Source organism: Alosa pseudoharengus, unplaced genomic scaffold (assembly GCF_046254945.1).
Source record: "Alosa pseudoharengus isolate Yale_2024_CS ecotype anadromous, Long Island Sound unplaced genomic scaffold, YU_APseudo_1.1 YU_APseudo_1.1_scf_14, whole genome shotgun sequence".
Classification (NCBI taxonomy): domain Eukaryota; kingdom Metazoa; phylum Chordata; class Actinopteri; order Clupeiformes; family Clupeidae; genus Alosa; species Alosa pseudoharengus.
The window spans coordinates 34,519,629-34,540,379 of record NW_027468609.1 but is presented as its reverse complement, the minus strand read 5'-3'; the positions used below and the strand labels follow the sequence as shown (position 1 = coordinate 34,540,379).

At 39.6% G+C, this 20,751-nt stretch overlaps 1 protein-coding gene and 1 pseudogene across 1 annotated transcript; both read right to left on the bottom strand.

The window, feature by feature from the left end:
* Positions 1–6,765: 6,765 nt before the first annotated feature.
* LOC143123402 (alpha-(1,3)-fucosyltransferase 7-like) lies at positions 6,766–11,576 on the bottom strand. The gene is made up of 2 exons (XM_076284786.1): positions 11,381–11,576; positions 6,766–8,504 (listed from the first exon to the last, which is right to left on the bottom strand). The coding sequence occupies exons 1-2, from the start codon at positions 11,441–11,443 to the stop codon at positions 7,461–7,463; spliced, it is 1,107 nt and encodes a 368-aa protein (XP_076140901.1). The 5' UTR covers positions 11,444–11,576; the 3' UTR covers positions 6,766–7,460.
* A 4,963-nt stretch (positions 11,577–16,539) lies between these two features.
* LOC143122662 (4-galactosyl-N-acetylglucosaminide 3-alpha-L-fucosyltransferase 9-like) lies at positions 16,540–17,708 on the bottom strand (annotated as a pseudogene).
* Between the last annotated feature and the right edge of the window lie 3,043 nt (positions 17,709–20,751).

Here is a 20,751-nt window from a genome sequence, read left to right as displayed (position 1 = left end):
TAATTATGCAAATTGAAAAGCCTTCTGAAGGGAATGCTGCTTTACTTGGATCTGTGTGAACATCCAAAACGGAGATTTTTACAAACAAGGACATGATGGTTACTTTGGGAATTGAGTCAGTCAGTACTGTCCTGGGCTTTTACTACTGTACATCGATGTCCATCACGTGATAATAAAAATAATAACAATACACTGTGTTTTTAGGATATCATGTTCAAGTTGTAAAAATATGTTTTTTTTTTGGTGAGGTCACAGTAATATTGACCTTTCATCATAAACAAGTGCTATTTCAAGGAAAATTCCTTGTATATTGCTCTAAAGGCATTTCTTAGTAAAAGTTGGGAACAGGACTTTTTATCATAATTAACATGTGCTGAATCCAACTAGCCCTGTTCCCAAGCAGAATTTTCAGTTTTTGACCATCTAATTAGCATAAACAAAATGGCTGCCAAAATGACGGTTTGTGCACTTTCTCTGGGCGGGCATCATTATATCATGTAAATAAATGAACATTGTTCACATGTGTGCATGTCAGAAATCTCCCTTGGGCAATACATCAAAAGTTAAGGCTATGAAAAAAATAAAACAACAAGCTAGCATCAAGCTATTATCATATCATTGATTCCAAATGGGAAAGATGGTCACTGTTTTTATTGTGATACAGCATTTATTGAGTAAAGGAAACAAACAGGCCCTGGCTGTCTTCTGATCCCAGGGCTGCCCTGTAGAGCTCTGCTAGGCCCTGGGCAGAATCCACCCTCTCCACTGTCCCCATCCCAACCCTCACATTGAGTCCAGCATAGGCCCAGCTCCCCGCCTAACCCTAGTGCTGCCCTGGGCCCCAGACTTCCTGCAAACACCCACCCATACCTCAGACCTAACCCTAACCCCAACCCTAGCCCTATCCCCAACCTATCTGCCTGCTGCTTTTGATGTCTAATTCTGATTAACTAATTCAAATTCAGAAGGATTTTGACAAAGCGAAAGAATACTGAAGAAGTGTAGCTTTAATGCATTCCAGAGCATTCCCGAAGCAAGCTGGCTCTACCATCTTGGTTTTAGGCTTTATAGCCTGTCTTGACATGGCGTCATTTGTTTTTCTCACTCAGAATAGACAGAATATCCTCTATTTCCTTCTCCATACATGGTAATACACAGTCTAGTTCTTCCATCTATTTGCTTCTATTTGACCTCTAACCTTACTGACCATACATTCCTTATGGCTTGCTCATCTCTCTTAGTTCCAAGCCTTATTAGTGTGGCTAGTCCTCTGCCATCCCCAGGAACTGCTGCCAGCCTGCCCCAGTCACAGGCAAGATGGACTGAAAGGATCTGGTCATATTTTGAGGCTGCTAATATTCGATCAGTCATGTTCATTGTTGAGACCATGGAAAGTCTAACCTTTGAGTTCACTTCTTGGTGCAGGCATTCCAGTTCATGGTCACACTCCCAACAGAACTCATTGTCTTCACAATCCTCAACACAGATAAGCAATTGACAGAGTGCTTGTTGTCCAGAACACAGAACAGCACTTGGTCTGCAGAATGTAATAGAAATAGAAAGTAAGAGTAAAAAAAAACCTCTTGGATAACTCCAAACTCAATTCACACACTTTGATCCAAAGACAATAGTATGCATGTGACTCCAAACAAATGACTCGCATTTTAGATATTCTGTTTGTCCATTTGAAATATAAGGATAAAAACAGATATTTTCATGACTACAATGCAAAATAATACAATTATCATTGTCACATACAAGTAAATAAACATTCTATACTCGTTAATTGATGTCGTGCAAGATGTAAAGTTGTCCTATGTTCCAAAGGTCCTATGTTCCCAGGGCCCTATGTTCCCAAGGTCCTATGTTCCCAGGGTCCATGATCTCCTGTTCAATTTTTTGTTAACACACATTGAGCTAAGGAATGCTCAATGCAAGCATCGCTACGATGGAGGGGTGTGAGGAACTGGTGATGCGTTGGGCAACCGGTGATGCGGAGGCAGAGCAGTTTCCATATCATACTGTGTGCTAGCTTTTAACTTCCTGAAGTCTACAATGAGCTCTTTGGTCTTCTTGGTGTTCGGAGCCAGGATGATATCGGTGCACCACGACTCCGAGACTACATACATTACCAACCTAATTTGCCTCCAATACCCCATTGTAGAGGTCTAATTTAGCTCGTAGATAACACACACACTTACATGTACCATAACCTCCAATGTAAAAGCGTTACTAATTAGCTAACTGTGGTAACTGGTGAAATAAAAAGAAAGAGAAATATCCATTGTAGCAAATTCCATAAGCCGTGGGAACCAGGCTTGTGCAAAATTCCAGAATTGAATTGAAACTGGCTCTTAAATTCCAATTCAATTCTTGTATTTCACTTACATTTCAATTGAGGTAGCAAACAGGAAGCAGAATTGCATTTCGAATTGCAATTTTGCACAACCCTGGTTCCCACGGCTTATGGAATTTCTGGATTATCATGGAATTTTACTAAAGTCTATTCCAGACATGGAAAGTCAGGGAATTATATAATTTTATGGGTCAAAGTCAGGGAATATCAGGGAAATTTCTTGTTGCAATTTAAAATGTATTTGCCAAAATACATTAATACAAATGTATTTCCACACAACATTGATGTTCATTGACTTATTAGCTTTTTCTACTAGGCCTACTGCTTGCTTGAGTGGCTGTGGTTACTGGTTAGCCCTACTTATAGTTTTCTTTTTAATGCCCATTTATTCATTTTCCAAATCGTCATGGTTAATGGAAATTCAGGATTTCTGTTACGGAAGGTCAGGGAAAAGTCAAAGGGATTTTAAATTTGACTTCCCGGCCCGACACGTTAACTGTAATTATGAGCCCGAGCCCGATTTAAACCCGACATTTTTTAAATACGTGGGCCATTATAACTGACGTTCTCAACTACAATTCCGAGCTGTTTGAGCTACAGAAATCCGTTTAGAGGACATTGAGATGACAAAAGAGGACATTGAAGGCTGGCTATCATTATTTCTGCCATGGCAAGTATTTTTGCTGTCATAGGTGAACATCGTGCGCACTTAATGCACGCAACAAAGCATACCTGACAAATGCATACCTCCGACTTTTCTCCAAACTTCCTCGAAGTTATTTCTCCTGTTTTCATTTTTTTTCTTTACATCTTCAAGCTTCACGTTGCACTTAAGCTACACAATACAGCACAGCAGGCCCGGTGTGATGTGTGCGAGTGGAGAAGCTGCGCATGACACGTGTTGCGCAGATGACATTACAATTGACATTTTGTAACTCTGAGCCTAACTTGTATAACTTTGTATACACTTGTTACTTAGGCCTACTTTGATAAATATAAAATATTTCTGAGTCTGACTATGGCATAGCTTTAGCTCCCCACCCAAGTAGGCTAATGATTATAAAGAAAAAAAAAGCAAGCTTGATCAAGGACCCGGCCCGGGCCGGCCCGAGGATAGTGGCTGGAAATATCGGCCCGACCCGGCCCGAGGGTCGGGTCGGGTCAAGTTCGGGCTCGGGCAGAGAATCTAAACTCTAATCAGTACTGAAGCCAGAGAAAATTGAGGTTTTGAAAAGCACTATGAATTGCTTAAGAATTTGGGCATTGGTGAATTCATAGAGGCAACTATCAAATCTTTAGAAACATTTGTCTGTAGAGTTTACAATGTGCACAGAACAGACTTAGTCATACATTTGGTAGAGGAATATATAGGGGAATGGTGGAACTTCTAATGAGACAAAATTCAGACCACATGGATTGGTGTGTACAATTTAGGATTATAAACTAACAATTTGAAATAATTTCAAATTTTTTTTACATTTCATTACTACACATTTTTCTTGACCCTCAAAACATAATAAGTCTCATTTATCAAATATGCTCAGTCATAAAGTTTCAGCAATTTCTTTTTTCAAAGGTTTTTTCAGGTAATTAGCATAGGCAAAAGAATAGATTTATTTTTCACAGCCTGTAGCCTTGATTTGTTGGCCAAGGGAGAGATCTGAGATGCACAATATGAATGTGAACAATATGAATTTATTTAGAAATAAAGAAAGAGCCCAAACTCGCCATTTTGGCAAACATTTTGTTTATGCTAATTATATGGTCAAAATCTCAAAATTCAGCTTGGGAACAGGGCTAGTTGGGTTCAGCACACCTTATGATAAAACATCCTGTTTCCAACTTTTACTAAGAAATGCCTCTAGGATGCACATATCTCAAAAATAGCACTTGTCTATCACCCAAATATAATCAGCCACAAAACTTCTGTTAGACTTTGGTTTTTGAGGACGGTCACTGAAAGGAGCTGTAACAGTTATCGGAGGTTGCTGAAAAGGCAAGCCAATGGCTATGGCACCCACATGCTATTTGGGGTCATGTTGCAACCTGAATTGACTCTGAGATGCTGCTGCTGTGTTTCTGGAGTGGTAGTTGTTGGTGCCTGCATCAAGGGATTGCGTGTCGGCTGTGTATGTTGTTTATCAGATCATAATGTCCACAGTAATGAAGAGGAATGGCTGGAGAATTTATGATATTGCTTGGTATGTTGGTATGTTGCTGATCGGATCATAAATGGCCATAGCAACAAAGAGGAATGACTGAAGAATTTGTGACATTGATGGGTAGTTGGTATCGAAATATTTGTTGGTATTTGTTGGTGTCTGCATCAAAGGCTTGCGATTTGACTGGGTATGTTGCTGATCAGATAATAAACCGCCACAGCAATGTAGAGGATTGATTGAAGAATGTGTAGGTATTTGTGGTTGCCCACATCAAGGGCTTACGGTTGGTCTGGTTATGTTGCTGGTCAGATCAGAAACGGTGAGAGCAAAGAAGAGGAATGACCAAAGACTTTGGTGGTACAGTAGTTCTTGGTGCCCTCATTAAGGGTTGGTGTTTTGTTTGTTGTATAGTTGCTGATGGGATCATAAATGGCCACAGCAAGAAAGATGATTAACTGAAGAATTTGTTGGTATCTGTGGGTTCCCACATCAAGGGATTGCAGTTTGTCTGGCTATGTTGCTGATCGGATCATAAACGGCCACAGCAAAGAAGACAAATTACCAATTGTCGGTATTGGTTGGTAGACAACCTATCATGAGTGTGGAGGGAGGTGGGTCTGAGATGCCAGATACCACAGATACCACTTTTGAGCCTTCTGGAGGTCACCGATGAAAGACAAAGACAAAGGAAGTGCAAATGAATATTTGTACCAAATTTGAAAAAAAAAAAAACTCTCTACAGGCATTTATGATATATAATTTTCTCAAGAATGCAAGGCTCTTGACCTCCACCTTTGACCACCAAATTCAAATATTTGTTGTCTGTGAGTCAAAGTGAATATTTGTATCACATATGAAATTATGTCAGGATTTTTTTGAGGTTTATTCACCACAAAGGGATGTACATAAGGTCACAGTGACCTTGACCTTTGACCTTTGGCAAACAAAATCTTTCAAGTTATTATTTGAGTCCAAGTGACTGTTTCTACCCCTGAGATATGTTGGAGACATCACATTTGCAAATATTGGACCTACGGGCATATTGGTGTATGTCACCCAATGATGTCATTTTAAGCTACCTTAAGGAATATATTGCACTCAGGACATCTAAATCTAGCTTAGATTTGATCAGTAGACATGATTGATGATAATATATCTCCATTTGTCCACCATAAATGACCTAAATTATTTTTTCAACCAATCATTGAAGTAGATATGTATTTATAATCACTGGCTGGATCACACTATTTAGGTGGCTACAGCGACAAAAATAATAAAAAGGCAGAGCGTTTTTCTTTTGATTTCTAAAGTCCACAGATGGCCCTTTCATGTGCAGAAAGAATTTTGAAAAAAGGAGGTTGCTCATCGGAGATATTCAGGTCTGAATATTGCTATTTTTTGGATATTCGCCAAAAGGCATGTGGCAAAGTGACACCTTACTCCTTGTAATTCCAGTTTTAAACTAACCTTGGATGCACCTTTGATGGCATGGATTGTTACTTTGCTGTGTTTAAATCTGACAGCAGGAGGGATGTCAACATTTTATGCAATTTTGGGCCATTTTTTGAGTTTTTTTGGCCTAAAACAAGGAGGGGGTCCTAACCCCCCCTGTTTCACATTTTGTACTATTTTGGCTTTTTGAGTTTTTAGGTGGACCCTATCTGGGACCCAGGCGAGAGCAGATCAGCATTAGAGGTAGAATGTATCTCAGGTGATATGACCTCAACAAGAGCAAAATTGTGTTGGAATGAAATGGTACACAAACAAAATTAGTAGCCTATATTGCACAAACACAAAATAAATAACAATTAGTAATTCAAGTATCATTTTGAACATCAATCTTATTATGTTTTTTTTACCTCTTCATTGCACCAATGTCATAGTATACTTTTTGTGATCTTAAAGGCACTCTAAGCGATGTTGAGTAATGTCACTTCTGTTGTCGTTCAAACAAAACAGAGCTAGTCCCTCGCTACTCCCTCCCCCTCCCTCCAGTGCAATTGGAACTCTAGTCAGTGATTTGCTGGAATAGTTTGTTTTGTTTTTATGGTCCAGGGGCCTATTGCACAAAACTAGGATAAGGGATATCTTGGTTATCCTGGCTCAATTTACCCGTGATCCGGTTGCACAAAAGCGGGATGGGGGCAGCAGGATATGTTATGGTATAGTATCTAAGTCACCATGGCGATTTATTCTGTGGAGCTAGCCTGCTCCAGTTCCAGGATCTATTAAATCTCATCCCTTATCTCAGTCAGCAGTCACCACAAAGGGAAACCAATAGTTATTCCACTGCCCACTAGACATTGTTATCACATATAACTAGACCCACTGTCATTATTTAAACGTTTGTGATCATTACTTAACTTTTACATATCGCCATTCCCGACCTGTTATGCGACAATGTGACGTAACGGGAGCGCCATAACCATTTTGTGCGTGGTGGTCGTGACACTATAGTTGCAATATTCTCCTAAACAGAGGTGTTGCTGTTTGTTGCTGTTGTGAAAAGGCTATCGCTACCTACTTTACACCGTAGAAGGAGCAATGAAGCCGCTCTAGTTGCCATGGTGAATCAGTGAATCTGTGATCGGCGGCGGGGTCTATTTGAGGGAGCCGTGAGCGCGCACCTATCCAGGATAGGTTTCACCTGGCTTGATGAAGCCGTTTCTGCTCATCCTGGCTTGCTCGTTGTGCAACCAATTAAGCCTGTACGCTCTTGTTTTGGATTCATTGAGCACAGCTCAGTAACTTATCCCGGATGTCTTAATTCTGCTTTTGTGCAATAGGCCCCAGGTTGGACCAAGTTGTTTTTGTTGTCGTTTTTAGAGCCTGGGCTGTCCACAGAGGCCGCATATTTTTAGTGTATTCAGGGCATAGGCAGCTAGCGGATGATGAGGTGATGTTTTAGCTTAGAAAGCGTGTTACATCACTTTGAGCACCTTTCATTTGTGGCGATGAGAGCAGATAGAACAAAGCCTCTCCCGCCAGTCTGTGTGCAGTTTAACAGAATACTGATGTTTCCAAGCAAAATAAGTGCCATAGCGTTCTTTATCCACTGTCAGATTCTTGAGAAATTCTCCAAGCTCATTAATGGAACTGAAGTCGTCCACATGGATAAAGGAGTCTTTTGGTGCCACGGCCTCATACTGTTCCCGCGGTGGACCTAAAACTACAGGCACTGCTCCCCCTAGTAAGGCATTTCGCCAAAACTTTTCTGTGATGTAGTCTCTGGAGATGGAGTTTTCAAAAGCAAGGTAGAAATAGCAGTGAGAGATTGTGGGTAACAGACTCTCTGCGTCCAAAGGGTTTTTCGTAGCTTTCCCATACACTTTCACATTAATGACTTTTTTAAGCTGCTTATACACAGTCGACCTGTAATGTCGTTTTGAGTAGTTACTCACAACCCAGCAGGCTTGGAACGTTTTGTTCATTGGTAAGCGGGCATCAACTGTGCTGTCATTATTTGCTTCCTTCGGCACCAGTTCTCCATATGGGATGGTAATGTCTGCATCCCGTCTGTAGGTCATGACATAACTGAAGTGACATCCAAGGCCCTTGAGATTCCCACTGTTCTCTGGGCTCTCCAAGGACATCCAGACCCACCTCTGGCCGGGCGGGCGGGAACTGTTCAACGGCAGCCTCTGTTGACCTGACACCAACTCGCGATTGTGGAAGACCACCAGATCTGCTCTTAAAAACCAGGACCGATTATCCACCAGAAGGCATCCATGATAGCCATACTGCTCCAAACACACATCAGCACTCAGGCTGTATGGCTTTCCAAAAGGCCAGTGCCAGAGCAGGATTGTGACATTTGTGCTTGAAAAAGTAAAAAGGTCGCTCTGTTTATAATCCATAGGCTCTATCGGTGATAGCAAGTAAAATAATGAGAATATTGAGATGAGTGAAGATGAAGTGAGCAGTACGCAGAAGGTCATCTTCTTTCGAAAGCAAATCCTCATGGTAGATATCCAGTGTATTAACCACTGTGAGCAAAAGAACAGAACAAATAGTTAGAGATAAGACATATTTACACATATTCAGTGCTCTCTGCTTATTGTTTCTTTTCCTCACTTTTTTCAGTCTAGCAACCACTTGATACACTATATCAACCACCAGAACTACCCTAGCAACACCCTAGCAACCATCTCAATTACCCTAGTAACAACCTAGCAACCACCACTATAATGTCAACCTAGCAACCACCATAGCTACCAACAAGATTACCCTAGCAACCATCATAGCAACCACTTTATTTTGAATAGCAACCACCATATGTTCCCTAGCAACAACCTAGCAACCATCTGAATTATCCTAGCAACAACCTAGCAACTACCACTATAATGTCAACCTCGCAACCACCATAGCAACCAACTTGATTACCTTAGCAACCACCATAGCAACTGCTTTATTTTGCATAGCAACCGCCATAAGTACCCTAGCAACCATATGATTTACCCTAGCAACAACCTAGCAACCACCACTACAATGTCAACTTAGCAACCACCATAGCAACCAACATGATTACCCTAGCAACCAGCATAGCAACCACTTTATTTGGCATAGCAACCATCATTATGTACTTTTTTATTTTTATGCAACAAAATTGTAACTATCTCTGCATTATCTGTTTCTACTCTGTATGATATTTTACATCATATTTTTAGCATTTTCATGCACTTGTAATTCCCTGGAATTACATTCTTTAGTTTGTGTTTTTGCTTGTTTTGTTTAATCTACTGTTGAAGTAAAGAAAATGTTTCATGGCAACTGGTCATGGTCATGGAATTCTTAGACATGTATGCTTCCAATGTTGAATGTTTGCAGAAGTGGACATCTAAAAAAATGTCACCAGTATTTCCACAATCAGAATATGGTCAAATTTTTGCATAATATTTGTATTTTTTCCCCTTGGGTTATTAACATAAGACTGGCTAAGTAAGTTGCATCATCATATAATGTACTTTGTATAGCATATTTATGGAAAATCTATTGAAGTGGACAAAAACTGTTTGGCAGAAAACCTTAATATAGTTTTACAACTATGTCAGTTATTATGATGTTCAAATTGTATGTAGAATGTTTGTTGGCAGGCCGTTTGATGCATATCTGATGTATTTCCTCTGATTAAAAAGTTCAACCAGGTTAGCTATATTTTTAAACTTATGTTTGATGGAAAGTTGGACCATATTTCAAATACCATCCTTTTCCATTAAAATTATGATAATTCTTGTCTTTCTTCAACATCACAATTGTAGAAAATTACAGATCACCTTCATATTCATTTTCATTTTGTGTAAAATTCACTATGGAGTTGTTTTGTTCATACACACTGACATCTAGAAGAGGTCGAATTAACATTACATGTCAAACCATGTAGATCGCTGTAGAGAGTAACGGTCATTTTTTGTTTCTGGGTGGGTCTCATGCTTGTGGTGAGAGCTGAATCACAGACTTGGTGGTGGTTTGTAATAAAACTATGTTTTTTCATTGCTCCTTAAAATGAGCAATGCTCCACCACACCCCCCTGCCCAGCCTTCACCCCCACCCATCTCCGGGGTCTAGAGGCCAACTTCCTATGATAAGAGTGCTGTCTTTCAAAATAAGTAAATGTGTGTGTGTGTGTGGGTGGGGTGTATTCGGGTAGATGTGGTTAGGGTGGAGATTATTGTAACAGCGGCCAAATCTTGTGTCAATCAATCATTTTTTTGTCTTTTAATGATGCCATTGAGTCCACCATTGCTTCATCAGACAACATAAGGGAAGAAGCTGAGCAGCCACAGAAGAGCAAAAGGACGCCAAACATAAGTTCACAGCAGCTTGATTCTTGCGTAGTCACCTCTGGTGACAATGCTCAGATGCATTTCCTTTATACAAGAAAGGTGTTAACTTGACTTGACTTATCTGTGCTATTGGTAGGAGATTTTCCACAGTAACCAATCAACAACCAAGCCTATTTGGAACTATGCAACATGAGCACAACAATGCACTATGGGTCTGGTGCCAGTTGCAAACATAGAACGTAGAATATCTCAAGCTGTTTGTATATCCTCTACTGTGACGTAAATTTAACATAACCAGTTGAGATTTTGTTATGCCTTCATTTATTGCCAGTTTGTTATGAGTGTGTTTTAAATCTAGAGGCTGTTTCAACTGTCATCCTCCCCTAATTCTCAAAAACCAAGATATTAATGAAAACATTATGTGGTATACTACAAATGATGCTGATAAGCGTGGGTACACTTAAAGATGGGTAAGTAGACGATTCATGGCATTTGACCCAAAAGTAGCTGTATTTAATGATCGATCGTTTTAATATATATATATATATATATATATATATATATATATATATATATATATATATATATTACCTGATTAAAAAGTGAAAGATCAAACTTTTTGTCTGATCAACATGGCAATTGCCATCCGTCCTTTAATGTAGAAGGTATTATATTTTAAATCTTCCATCATCTACATTGTCATCTACATTGCACCTGTATACTTATGTCTACATAAACTTTCCCCATGTCTACTTTTCGTACAGGAGACATGTTGGGGAAACCAAAGTAAAAAAGGTGCAATGTCAGCGAGTTCGGCTTTAACTGGATTAGCTCTAAAGAATAAAACTGAGTAATCAATCTTTTTTAAGGTGTATTTATGGGCGCATTTGTAACAATGCACGTTCACACATAGGTATGTCTGATTTTTTACAGCATCACGCATCAGCAGCATGTAGTCCATGATTAAATCTTGGATTGAATGCAGCTATCATAAACAGCAACCATGTTCACCGTGTTGACACGGAATGGCATATTATAAACCAGTGAAATGAATCAATGTTGGTGAGTGGCACCCTTACCTTAGGAAGCGTGCGCTTGAGTCGGGGGACATGCCGGAAGCTCTCGTGGTTGAGCGGTTGCATGTGGCTCTGCTATTCTCCCCTCAGCTGTGCCTTTGAGCTGACACGTGGTATAGGCTCCGCAAAGTAGACTGGTTAGTCTAAGTAGACAAAGTAGACCAGAGCTCTTCAAACTCAAACTCTGTCTGCTCGTTTCTCTCTGTTTCTCTTCCTCTCTCTGTCTCTCACACTCTCATTTTCTGCCTTCCCCCTTTTGCACCCTATCATAAGTGTGAGAAAAGGATATTGTGCTAGAGAGAGAGAGAGAGAGAGAAAGATAGAGAGAGACAGAAAGTTCTTCTCAAATCCCACCACTGTCTTTAACACCCAGACTGTGATGTCAGCAATGCCAATTGGCCTATTTGTCTATATATTTACATAGAGCATAATTCATGAAATTTGATGAACAAGCTTGAAGTGATGAACAATCAAGTCCTGCACCTTACAAATGCACATCTATACTTAAATGACAAGCCTGAGCCTACATAGACTTAGAGAGTTGAACTCAGAAGTCAAAGATCAAGGAAGCTAAGGAGGCTCCTCACAGTTACAAAGAGATTATGAAAGAGTGGTTGAAACTTGGAGATCATGAGTGCAGATCACACAGATTCCCACAACTGCATTGAATGTGTGACTTTGTGATACATTCTTTTAAAAGTATTTCAACAAAACCGGCCGCCTGATAAGAGAGTTGTGACACAAAGAGTAGCTCAGCTATTTTGGGAAAATAGAGACAAAGGTGTTTTCTTTTTTTACATCATTCAGTATACCTTGGAGAAGCTTCTGAACCAGAGCTGAGACAGCTGACGTGTGAGGGAGAAAGAGCTAAGATGAGAGTTTTTAGAGAATGGAGATTTGGGAGAAGACAGATACTGTTCTAAAGAATCATGGAGAGATGTCTTACCTCTGAACTGAACTGTGTTTGACCTTCTCTTCCATGATTCCCTTCTTTTAATGATGTTTGTACATTCATGTTTTATACATTTGTACATAGCAAACATTTGTCAAATGAAATGACATCCATCCTAAAGTATTTTATCTGATATTCACCACCACACAGTGAAGTAGACCATAATCTGGAGGTATGAATCACCATTTGCAGTTAGGCCAACCCAATCCCTTGATTTCATCAAGTTGTTGATCAGTGGCCTGCATTCCAAAGAGAATTAGAGAGATGAACTCCAAAGAGAACATTAACTAACCAAAGAGAACATTAACTGGCTCCAAGGAAAGAGGGCCAAGAGAAAGAGAAACAGGCTGCTGGTTTGAATGTGGTTTGGGATAGCAGGAAAATGAGACTAAATTATGTGGGTAAGGTGTCTTACACAAAGGATATGACAACATCACCGCTGCACTCTCCAAAAAAAAACCAATTATTTTCAGCGGCTTGCGTGGCACAAGAACCGTTTGCCACTTTGACTTTTGTGCTGAACCCAGTGGCAAGCGTGGCACATACGGCTTCCTGTCTGAAAACCTCCAAAGACCTGTGGGTATGTCACAAGAGAGATGGCAAATGTCACATCTCCCGTACTTCCGTTTAAAACGCCATTTAGCCACATCCTTCCTGCAACAGTTGGCTGATAGTTCAGATATCACTGAACAGCAAAACTCTAACCCGAAGTTGTCTCTATCTCTATAGGTAGATGCTAGAGGTAAAGGGTGGTTAGAAGAAGCTTTTGTATAACTACTGGATGAATCTACTTTCTGTCATTGATTTGGTGGTGATGTCAGCGGCGTAAAAGTGGAAGCGGGTGAAACAGTGGATAATCAAAATCACATGCCTACCTCCTCATTAAATAGACATAACCTGTAGCAATGCTTTGGATAAAATCATCTCCAGTCTTGTGCCTTCTGCAGGGTTATGGCATGGTGGTGGAATTTGTGTAAACTCATGCTGCTCAAGTATGCTCATGGGAATTTTATTTGTGTTACTTTCCTTCTCACTTACAGTCTGTTCCTAGATACACACACACACACACCAAATGTGTCAGAGAGTGGTGTGAGGTCAGCAGAGAAGACATCTAGGAGTACACTATGATGTCTATAGGACATGTACACTAGGAGATGTCAGTCCAGAGCCAAATAAATAACCAGAGACCCCAGTCATCCCAACTTTAGCCTCTTCTGTGTGCTAAGGTCTGAGAAATGTTACCGCTGCCTGAAAGCCAGTACTGAGAGGCTGAGGAAGAGCTTCTACTTACAATCTATCCACATTTTTGAATTAGCACTTTATCACTTAATAACACTTATCTTCTATCTTTATTTATTTATGTCTCTATTAATATTAATATTGCAGTCATCCCAATCAGAGGACAAAGCTTCATGCTCATGCTTAACATATTGCTTTTAAGAGCTACAATATATTTTTTGTTGCAATTTATAAGGATGATTAACATCCATTTCTTAGACAAAGGGTATGGTCCTCTTGGGTTTTAGAGGAGTTCACCACGGTGTTACAATTCTCTTTAGGCCCTCTGCTGTTGGCAGAGGGCAGTGCAGGCCTTGCTGCCCTAAATAGTGTCAATAATTACTCGGAATGTCTGGTGTGTGATTCTCCCTCATATAATCAAATGGCAAAGAAAATACCACATAAACATGCCTCACAATGTTACAAACCTGTATATTGTTGCTTTTAAATTTAATTTAATATACTTTATTGTCTGTCGCAACAGTGACAGAAATGTTCCTGACAACATTACATTACAATACATTACATTACATTATATTTAAAAAAAAAGGTAGAGTGCAGGGGCGTAGATTTGCGTGGGGACCGAAGGACGTGTCCACACCAATGTCAAAATACGACTGAAATGTCCCCACCAATATTCAGGTTGAAATGGGGGAAAAAGCGCTCACATGCGCTACACAAAGAGTTAAATCATGTCTCACTTCAGTGCTGCGGATCATCTCGTACAGATCTTGTAATGTGCAGTAGCCTATAAGGGTAAATCGCGCTGATTTTAAGTTACCTATAATAACTACCAGTGAGCCGCAGTCTCCTGCGCAGCATGCAGCACTTAAGCTTTACTTCACTACAAGCATGAAGTGCGTCCAAATTCACCTATTCTTCTCTGTTGAACTCCTCGAGAAGTAGGCTACTCATCACACATGTGTCACATGAAAGCCTTTTCTCAGCTTTTAAACGGTGCTAGCTAGCCACTGTTTGCTGTGATAAACAGTTCGCGAGAAAAATAACTTCAAGAGATTTAATAATTATTCTCTGCGCCCATCTCCACATCCATTCGTCTCGGTGGAATATCGTAGGCCTACACACTCTTCACGCAACACATGACAAACCATATATCAGAATAAACAGCAGACCTTACCGAACACAAAGGTGTAATGCATTCCCGTGTATAGTTAGCTGTTCCAGACTAATCCGGTTTTGAAATAAATTATAGCAAAATTCAACATGGTCTTTCGGCTGCATTTCTTAAAACTGAGTTGTGCTTACATCGCCTAGATATCTGTAAATATTAGAATCAGAGAATATACAGGCAGCTCACGGTTAAGAGTTTGTCAATGTAGCCTTAATGATTTATTTTCACAAAATGCTAAGCATGCATGTATTTAAAGGAACCGTATGTAAGAAAAATATTTCAATTAATCATAAAATGGCCCTGATATGTCACTAGACATTAAGAAATCATGTTCATTTCAAATACTTATATCACTGACAACAGTAGTCCAGCCAGGATATTGTCATTTAAAAAGTGAAGTTGCAGCCCTCAACTGTTGTTGATGTTGTGTTTTGTCATGTCATGTTGTGTTTTGGCCTGATGCGCCACCCTCCAGCTATCTACTAATCACGAAGTCAGTAGTGTTTCGCCATCTGCGTGTGCAACCTCGAGTCAGGTGGGAGGGGGAGGGGATACACCACTCTTCAGTATTTTGAAAGTGATTGCAGTACCAGTTTTGGCCACAATCTTACATATGGTTCCTTTAAGTTAGTTTCTTAAAACTGAGCTGTGCTTAAATGGGCATGATTTCATAACAGACCAAATAGAAAATAAATGTTAAATATAGCCTACATATCTGTAGCCTACATATTAAAATCATATTATGTAGGCTACACAGTGTAGTTAGATCAAGTTGGACATTAGCACATTTTAATCATGGATAGTAGTTGGACAGTAGCACATTTTAATCATTTTATATATCTTTGGCTGGTGAAAGAGTTGAGTGTTTTTTTGTTGTTTTTTTCGTGTGTGTGGGGGGGGGGGTGGTTAGTGGGTAGTGTCCCCACCAAAGCTCAGACCAAACCTACGCCCTTGGTAGAGTGCAATAAGAAATAGAATAAGTGCATCAATGAGTGCTGTTTCTTAACCGTCAAGTGTCAGTTCTAGTCAGGTGGTAAGTCTAGGATCAGCAAGACTAGTTATAAGTGGTGCTATCAGGAGATGATCTCTGAAGAGCTGGGTCTTCAGGAGTTTTTTGAAGATGGAGAGGGATGTCCCTGATCTAGTAGGAACTGGTAGTGTGTTCCACCAGCGAGGAACAACAGATGAAAAAAGTTTGGATTGGCCTGAGTGTACCGGTGGCAGAGCTAGACATCGTTCGTCTGAGGTGCCCAACGGTCGGGTGGTAGCATATGCCTGTATGAGGGCATTCATGTAGGTGGGAGAAGAACCAGAGACTACTTTGTAGGCAAGCGTTAGAGAATTGAATTTGATGCGGGCAGCCATAGGTAGCCAGTGTAGCTGGAGGAGCAGCGGGGTAACATGTGAGCGTTCTGGATCATCTGAAAGGCTTTCACTGTGCAGGCTGGGAGACCTGTCAGGAGGGCGTTACAGTAGTCGTGAGATTACTATTGCCTGTACCAGGAGTTGGGTAGACAAGGCTCAGAATCACATATAAAACATGCAAACACATAGGGACTGTAAGAGCAACTGACTGCAGTGTCTATAACATTGGCAACAATGAAGGTTTTTTTGTCTATGCAAGGTAAAAAAATAATTCAGCTTTTCAGTGACTATTTTCTTCCAGTTTAGTTTTCTTTTTTTACTGCATTTAGTTTTCCTACCACAGCAATGTAGGCCTATTACAATTTTAAAGTGTTACCCCATCAGACACAACATGTAACTGAAAACTGAAAAAAAAAAAAAAAAAAGACTTCATGCTCACCTCATATCTTCACCACCTGAACATGAGCCATATATTATGACATGAAAATAATAAATGAGTTTGAAATAAATAAAATTAAAAAAATAAAACAAATACAACATGAGTTCAGCCAAAATACATTTAATACATCTGGCAGTCTTCAGTTAGGAATAGACTTTTGGTTAGGATACAATCGAGGGTCTCTGAGGAATTTACAGAAAACATGCACCCTTGTTTTATTCCCATTGCCAAGCATTAAAATCTTTGTATATTTTAGGTGTTTGCAGGCTGCTAATTTGGGGGCAAGACTCACAGAGGCTTCTAATCCAGTAGTTTGTCAGCACTGTGTACTTCAGTTTCCAGTTGAAGTATGAGACATAGCGTTCCCTATCCTCAATCAGTTTCTTCAGAAATTCTCCAAGCTGCTCTTATCTACGGAATTGAAGTCATCCACATGGATGAAGGAGTCTTTTGGTGCCACAGCCTCATACTGTTCCCGTGGAGGCCCTAAAACTACAGGCACTGCTCCACCCATGAACGCATTGTACCAGAACTTCTCTGTGATGTAATCTCTGTAGATGGAGTTCTCAAAGGCCAGCGAGAGATGGTCAGTAATAGACTCTGATCATCTAGACGGTTACCTACTGCTACACCACAATTGGCATTATATTTGACAGTTTTTTGTACACAGCAGTTCTCTTATGGTTTGGTAAAAAGTTGCTTACCACCCAACATGTAAAATGAGTTTTGCCCTTTGGAATTAAATCCTTAACTTCAGTCCCCAAATCCTTTTCTTTGATCAAACTCCCATATGGTACATAAATGTCTGCATCACGACGGTAGGACATGGTACAGTTGAAGTACCCGGCCAAAGACGTTACATTTTAATTATTTTCAGGGCTTTCCTGAGTAAACCAAACCCACCTTTGTTTCTGTGGGCGAATAAGGTTCAATGTTGTCCATTGCCCAACTCCAAGTGATGGAAAACGACAAAATCTGCATCAGAGATCTGGGACTGATTGTCCACCAGCATGCAGTTTTGTATACCAAACCTCTCACGGCACACATCACCCTCCAGATTATCTTTCACCCCAAATGGCCAGTACCATAATAGAATGGTGGTTTTAGTGGATTTAAAGATGATAGCTTGTTTGGGTTCTTGAAACATTTTCTCTGATGAAGGCATTCGGATAAGGAGACCAAGAAAAACAGACAGGCAGATAAGTAAAACCGCCACTGGCTTAGGTAGGAATGACAGATCCGCATCCGCATTGCTGTGAAAATAAAAGCAGATTCGAATGTATTGTTTTACACACAATACAATTAACAAAACTGAACAAATAATACAAACATAGTAATATTTGTTTTCCTGAAAATACTGCAGCTGTCTCATGGTGGTTGTCTCTTTGGCACAATGTGATACGGTGCTTGGGTTATGGAAAAAAGAGCTTACTTACTAAAAGAAGCACCACACTCAAAAACTTGGCAAACACAATGACCAAGTTACAAAGACCACAATGACCAAGCTACAAAGACATGGACTTAAATACACCAGGATGATAATTACAAAACACAGACGATAGGGCAAAAGCAACAAGAAGCAGGTGAACACAATAGACACAAGAACCAGGCTTAACAGACTAATAATCAGACAACTGAACAAGACTCAGGTGAGGGGTGGAGACATGAGACAGGGAACAGACACATGGCAAAATAAACAGGAGCACATGGTTAACAGGAACTAAGGAAACAGGGGGGTATAGACCTCTGAAGTTCGCCTACAAAAAAGCTGCCATCTTTGACATCTGGTATCTGTCGATTTTTCCTATGGGGAAATAACATGGGTATTTTGAATTATCGCACCTGTTAAACTCTCGTGGGGATGAAAAAGTCTGAAATGCAGACGTTTGCTTGAACACACTTTTGTCCTCTGCCTTCGAGTGGATACTGTGATCTCTGGTACGAAAAGGCGGCACACTTAGATTTTTGCTACCCCAGAGCTAACTTGCGATGCAACTTGCCATAGGTAGTTAGCTTCAATTAACAACCGGATCTCCTTATATGGGCAAAGGTGGCCGTTTTGGTTCTTTTTTATAGGCGAACTTCAGAGGTCAATTCCAGAAAGGAAGTTTAACAAACACTGAGATAAACTCAAACTCTAGGTTGTCTGAACCCATGATGATTAAACCCAAGCTGTTGGTTCCAAAATACCGGTTACAATTTAGTTATGTTATTGTTCTGTAATTAGTTAGTTATGGTTAACCTAGAGATGTGCGCGTTCATGGCAAACTTATGCAGACAACTTATGAAAATGCTGCAACATGTGACCATAACTATATATCTGTACACTACCTTTAAACTATACTGAGACTTATCCTGAGATCTACACTGATACTTTTTCTAAGAACTGAGAAGAACCATAGGAAACATACGTATACCTTTGATTCATACATGCTGTGAAATAGGCTTAACAAGGCTTAACGTCCCAAAACAACGATGAATGATCATCAAATTTCTCTCTCATATTGCTCCTCATAACCACCCGGCATGTCCGAATCCCAGGACATAACGCACTGGACCTCACAATAGGCTGAGATATAATTCCAAAGGGGACAGATAGGCAGAGGTGGAAAAAGTACTAAAATATTGTACTCAAGTAAAAGTACCAATACTTTGATGAAATATGACTCAAGTACAAGTTAAATGACCCGTCTGAAAATGTACTCAAGTAAAAGTAAAAAGTAGTTCATTTAAAATGTACTTTAAAGGAATTATCCGTAGTAAAATGCACTTTAGATCAATTTACGGATGATTGGGAGTACACACGTTGAGTTGACATCAAAATCATGTCATTCGGATGTGTTTTGAGAAAGTTCGATTTTACCGTTTTTGGTAAAAACTCGTTAGCGTGGAAGTGAGAAGGGCATATTATTTCGCCGCTACAAAACGCTATTTTTATACGTCTTCTACAGTTCCAAACAACATTACACTTACGTGGTAGTGAGTAGAGGGTCCCTAAAGCCAAACCGAAGTATCCCGAGGTCTTTATGTGGTCGGATAGAGAGTCCAGAATGAATTTCATCAAGCCAGTACCTTTCCGGAAATGTTGCCATCTTTGCTGCCATCTTTAGGGGAAAGTCCGTAGGAGTCGATTGCCAAGTATTTAAAAAAAAAAAAAAAAAATAGTCCAGTATTTCTTTTGAAATTGAAATGAAGTTGTATGGACTGGACTATGTTTTTTTTTTTTTTTTTTTTAAACGGCGACGAAATTGTGAATTTCGGCAATCGACTCCTACGGACTTTCCCCTAAAGATGTCAGCAAAGATGGCAACATTTCTGGAAAGATGCTGGCTTAATGAAATTCATTCTAGAATGACATGATTTTGATGTCAACTCAACATATGTACTCCCAATCATCCGTAAATTGATCTAAAGTGCATTTTACTCCGGATAATTCCTTTAAGTAAAAGTTACTTAGTTACTTTTTTCTGGTAGGGGTGGGGGGGGGGGGGGCTTTGTTTGACTCACTAAATTGTGTACAAAAAAATAGTGAAGACTGTCTAAGGCAGTTGTGTCAAACATCAGGCCCGCCAGCAGGTTTAATGGCCCCCCAGATGTTTTTGGTAGGAACGGAAAGTCAGGAAAAAAAAAAGAAATTCACATCCAGTTGTCTTCAACAATGTGTTATAACCAATATTTCTATGATATGACAAATTGATTAAACCTAGTACTACAAACCATCCTCAGCAAGGAATAAGCAGAAACACTAACATGAAAGTAGGACATTTCAAGAGAGAAAGAGCAGTATATGACAGCAGTACATTATTTGTACTTGTTTGCTCATAAGTACAAAAATGTGATATATGGCAATATATGTAAATCACATATATTATGTCAATGTATGCCTCACACATATAAGTCACATATATACACATACATGTCAAATATATTTCAAAATATAGCAACATTGGCCGTTTTTATATATGTCACATATATTTTCCCAGATATACAAATATATTACAAATATATGTCAGTTGCATATATGTTAATATATGATAAGTTATGTATTTGTACGCATACTAGGGATACCAATATATTGCAAATATATGTCTATGGACATATATTTGCACTCATATAAGGTAAATATATTGCAAAATATATGTAATGTTCTGCTATGTCACATTTATAGAAATATGTCACAATATATGTATCAGAAATATAACATTGTT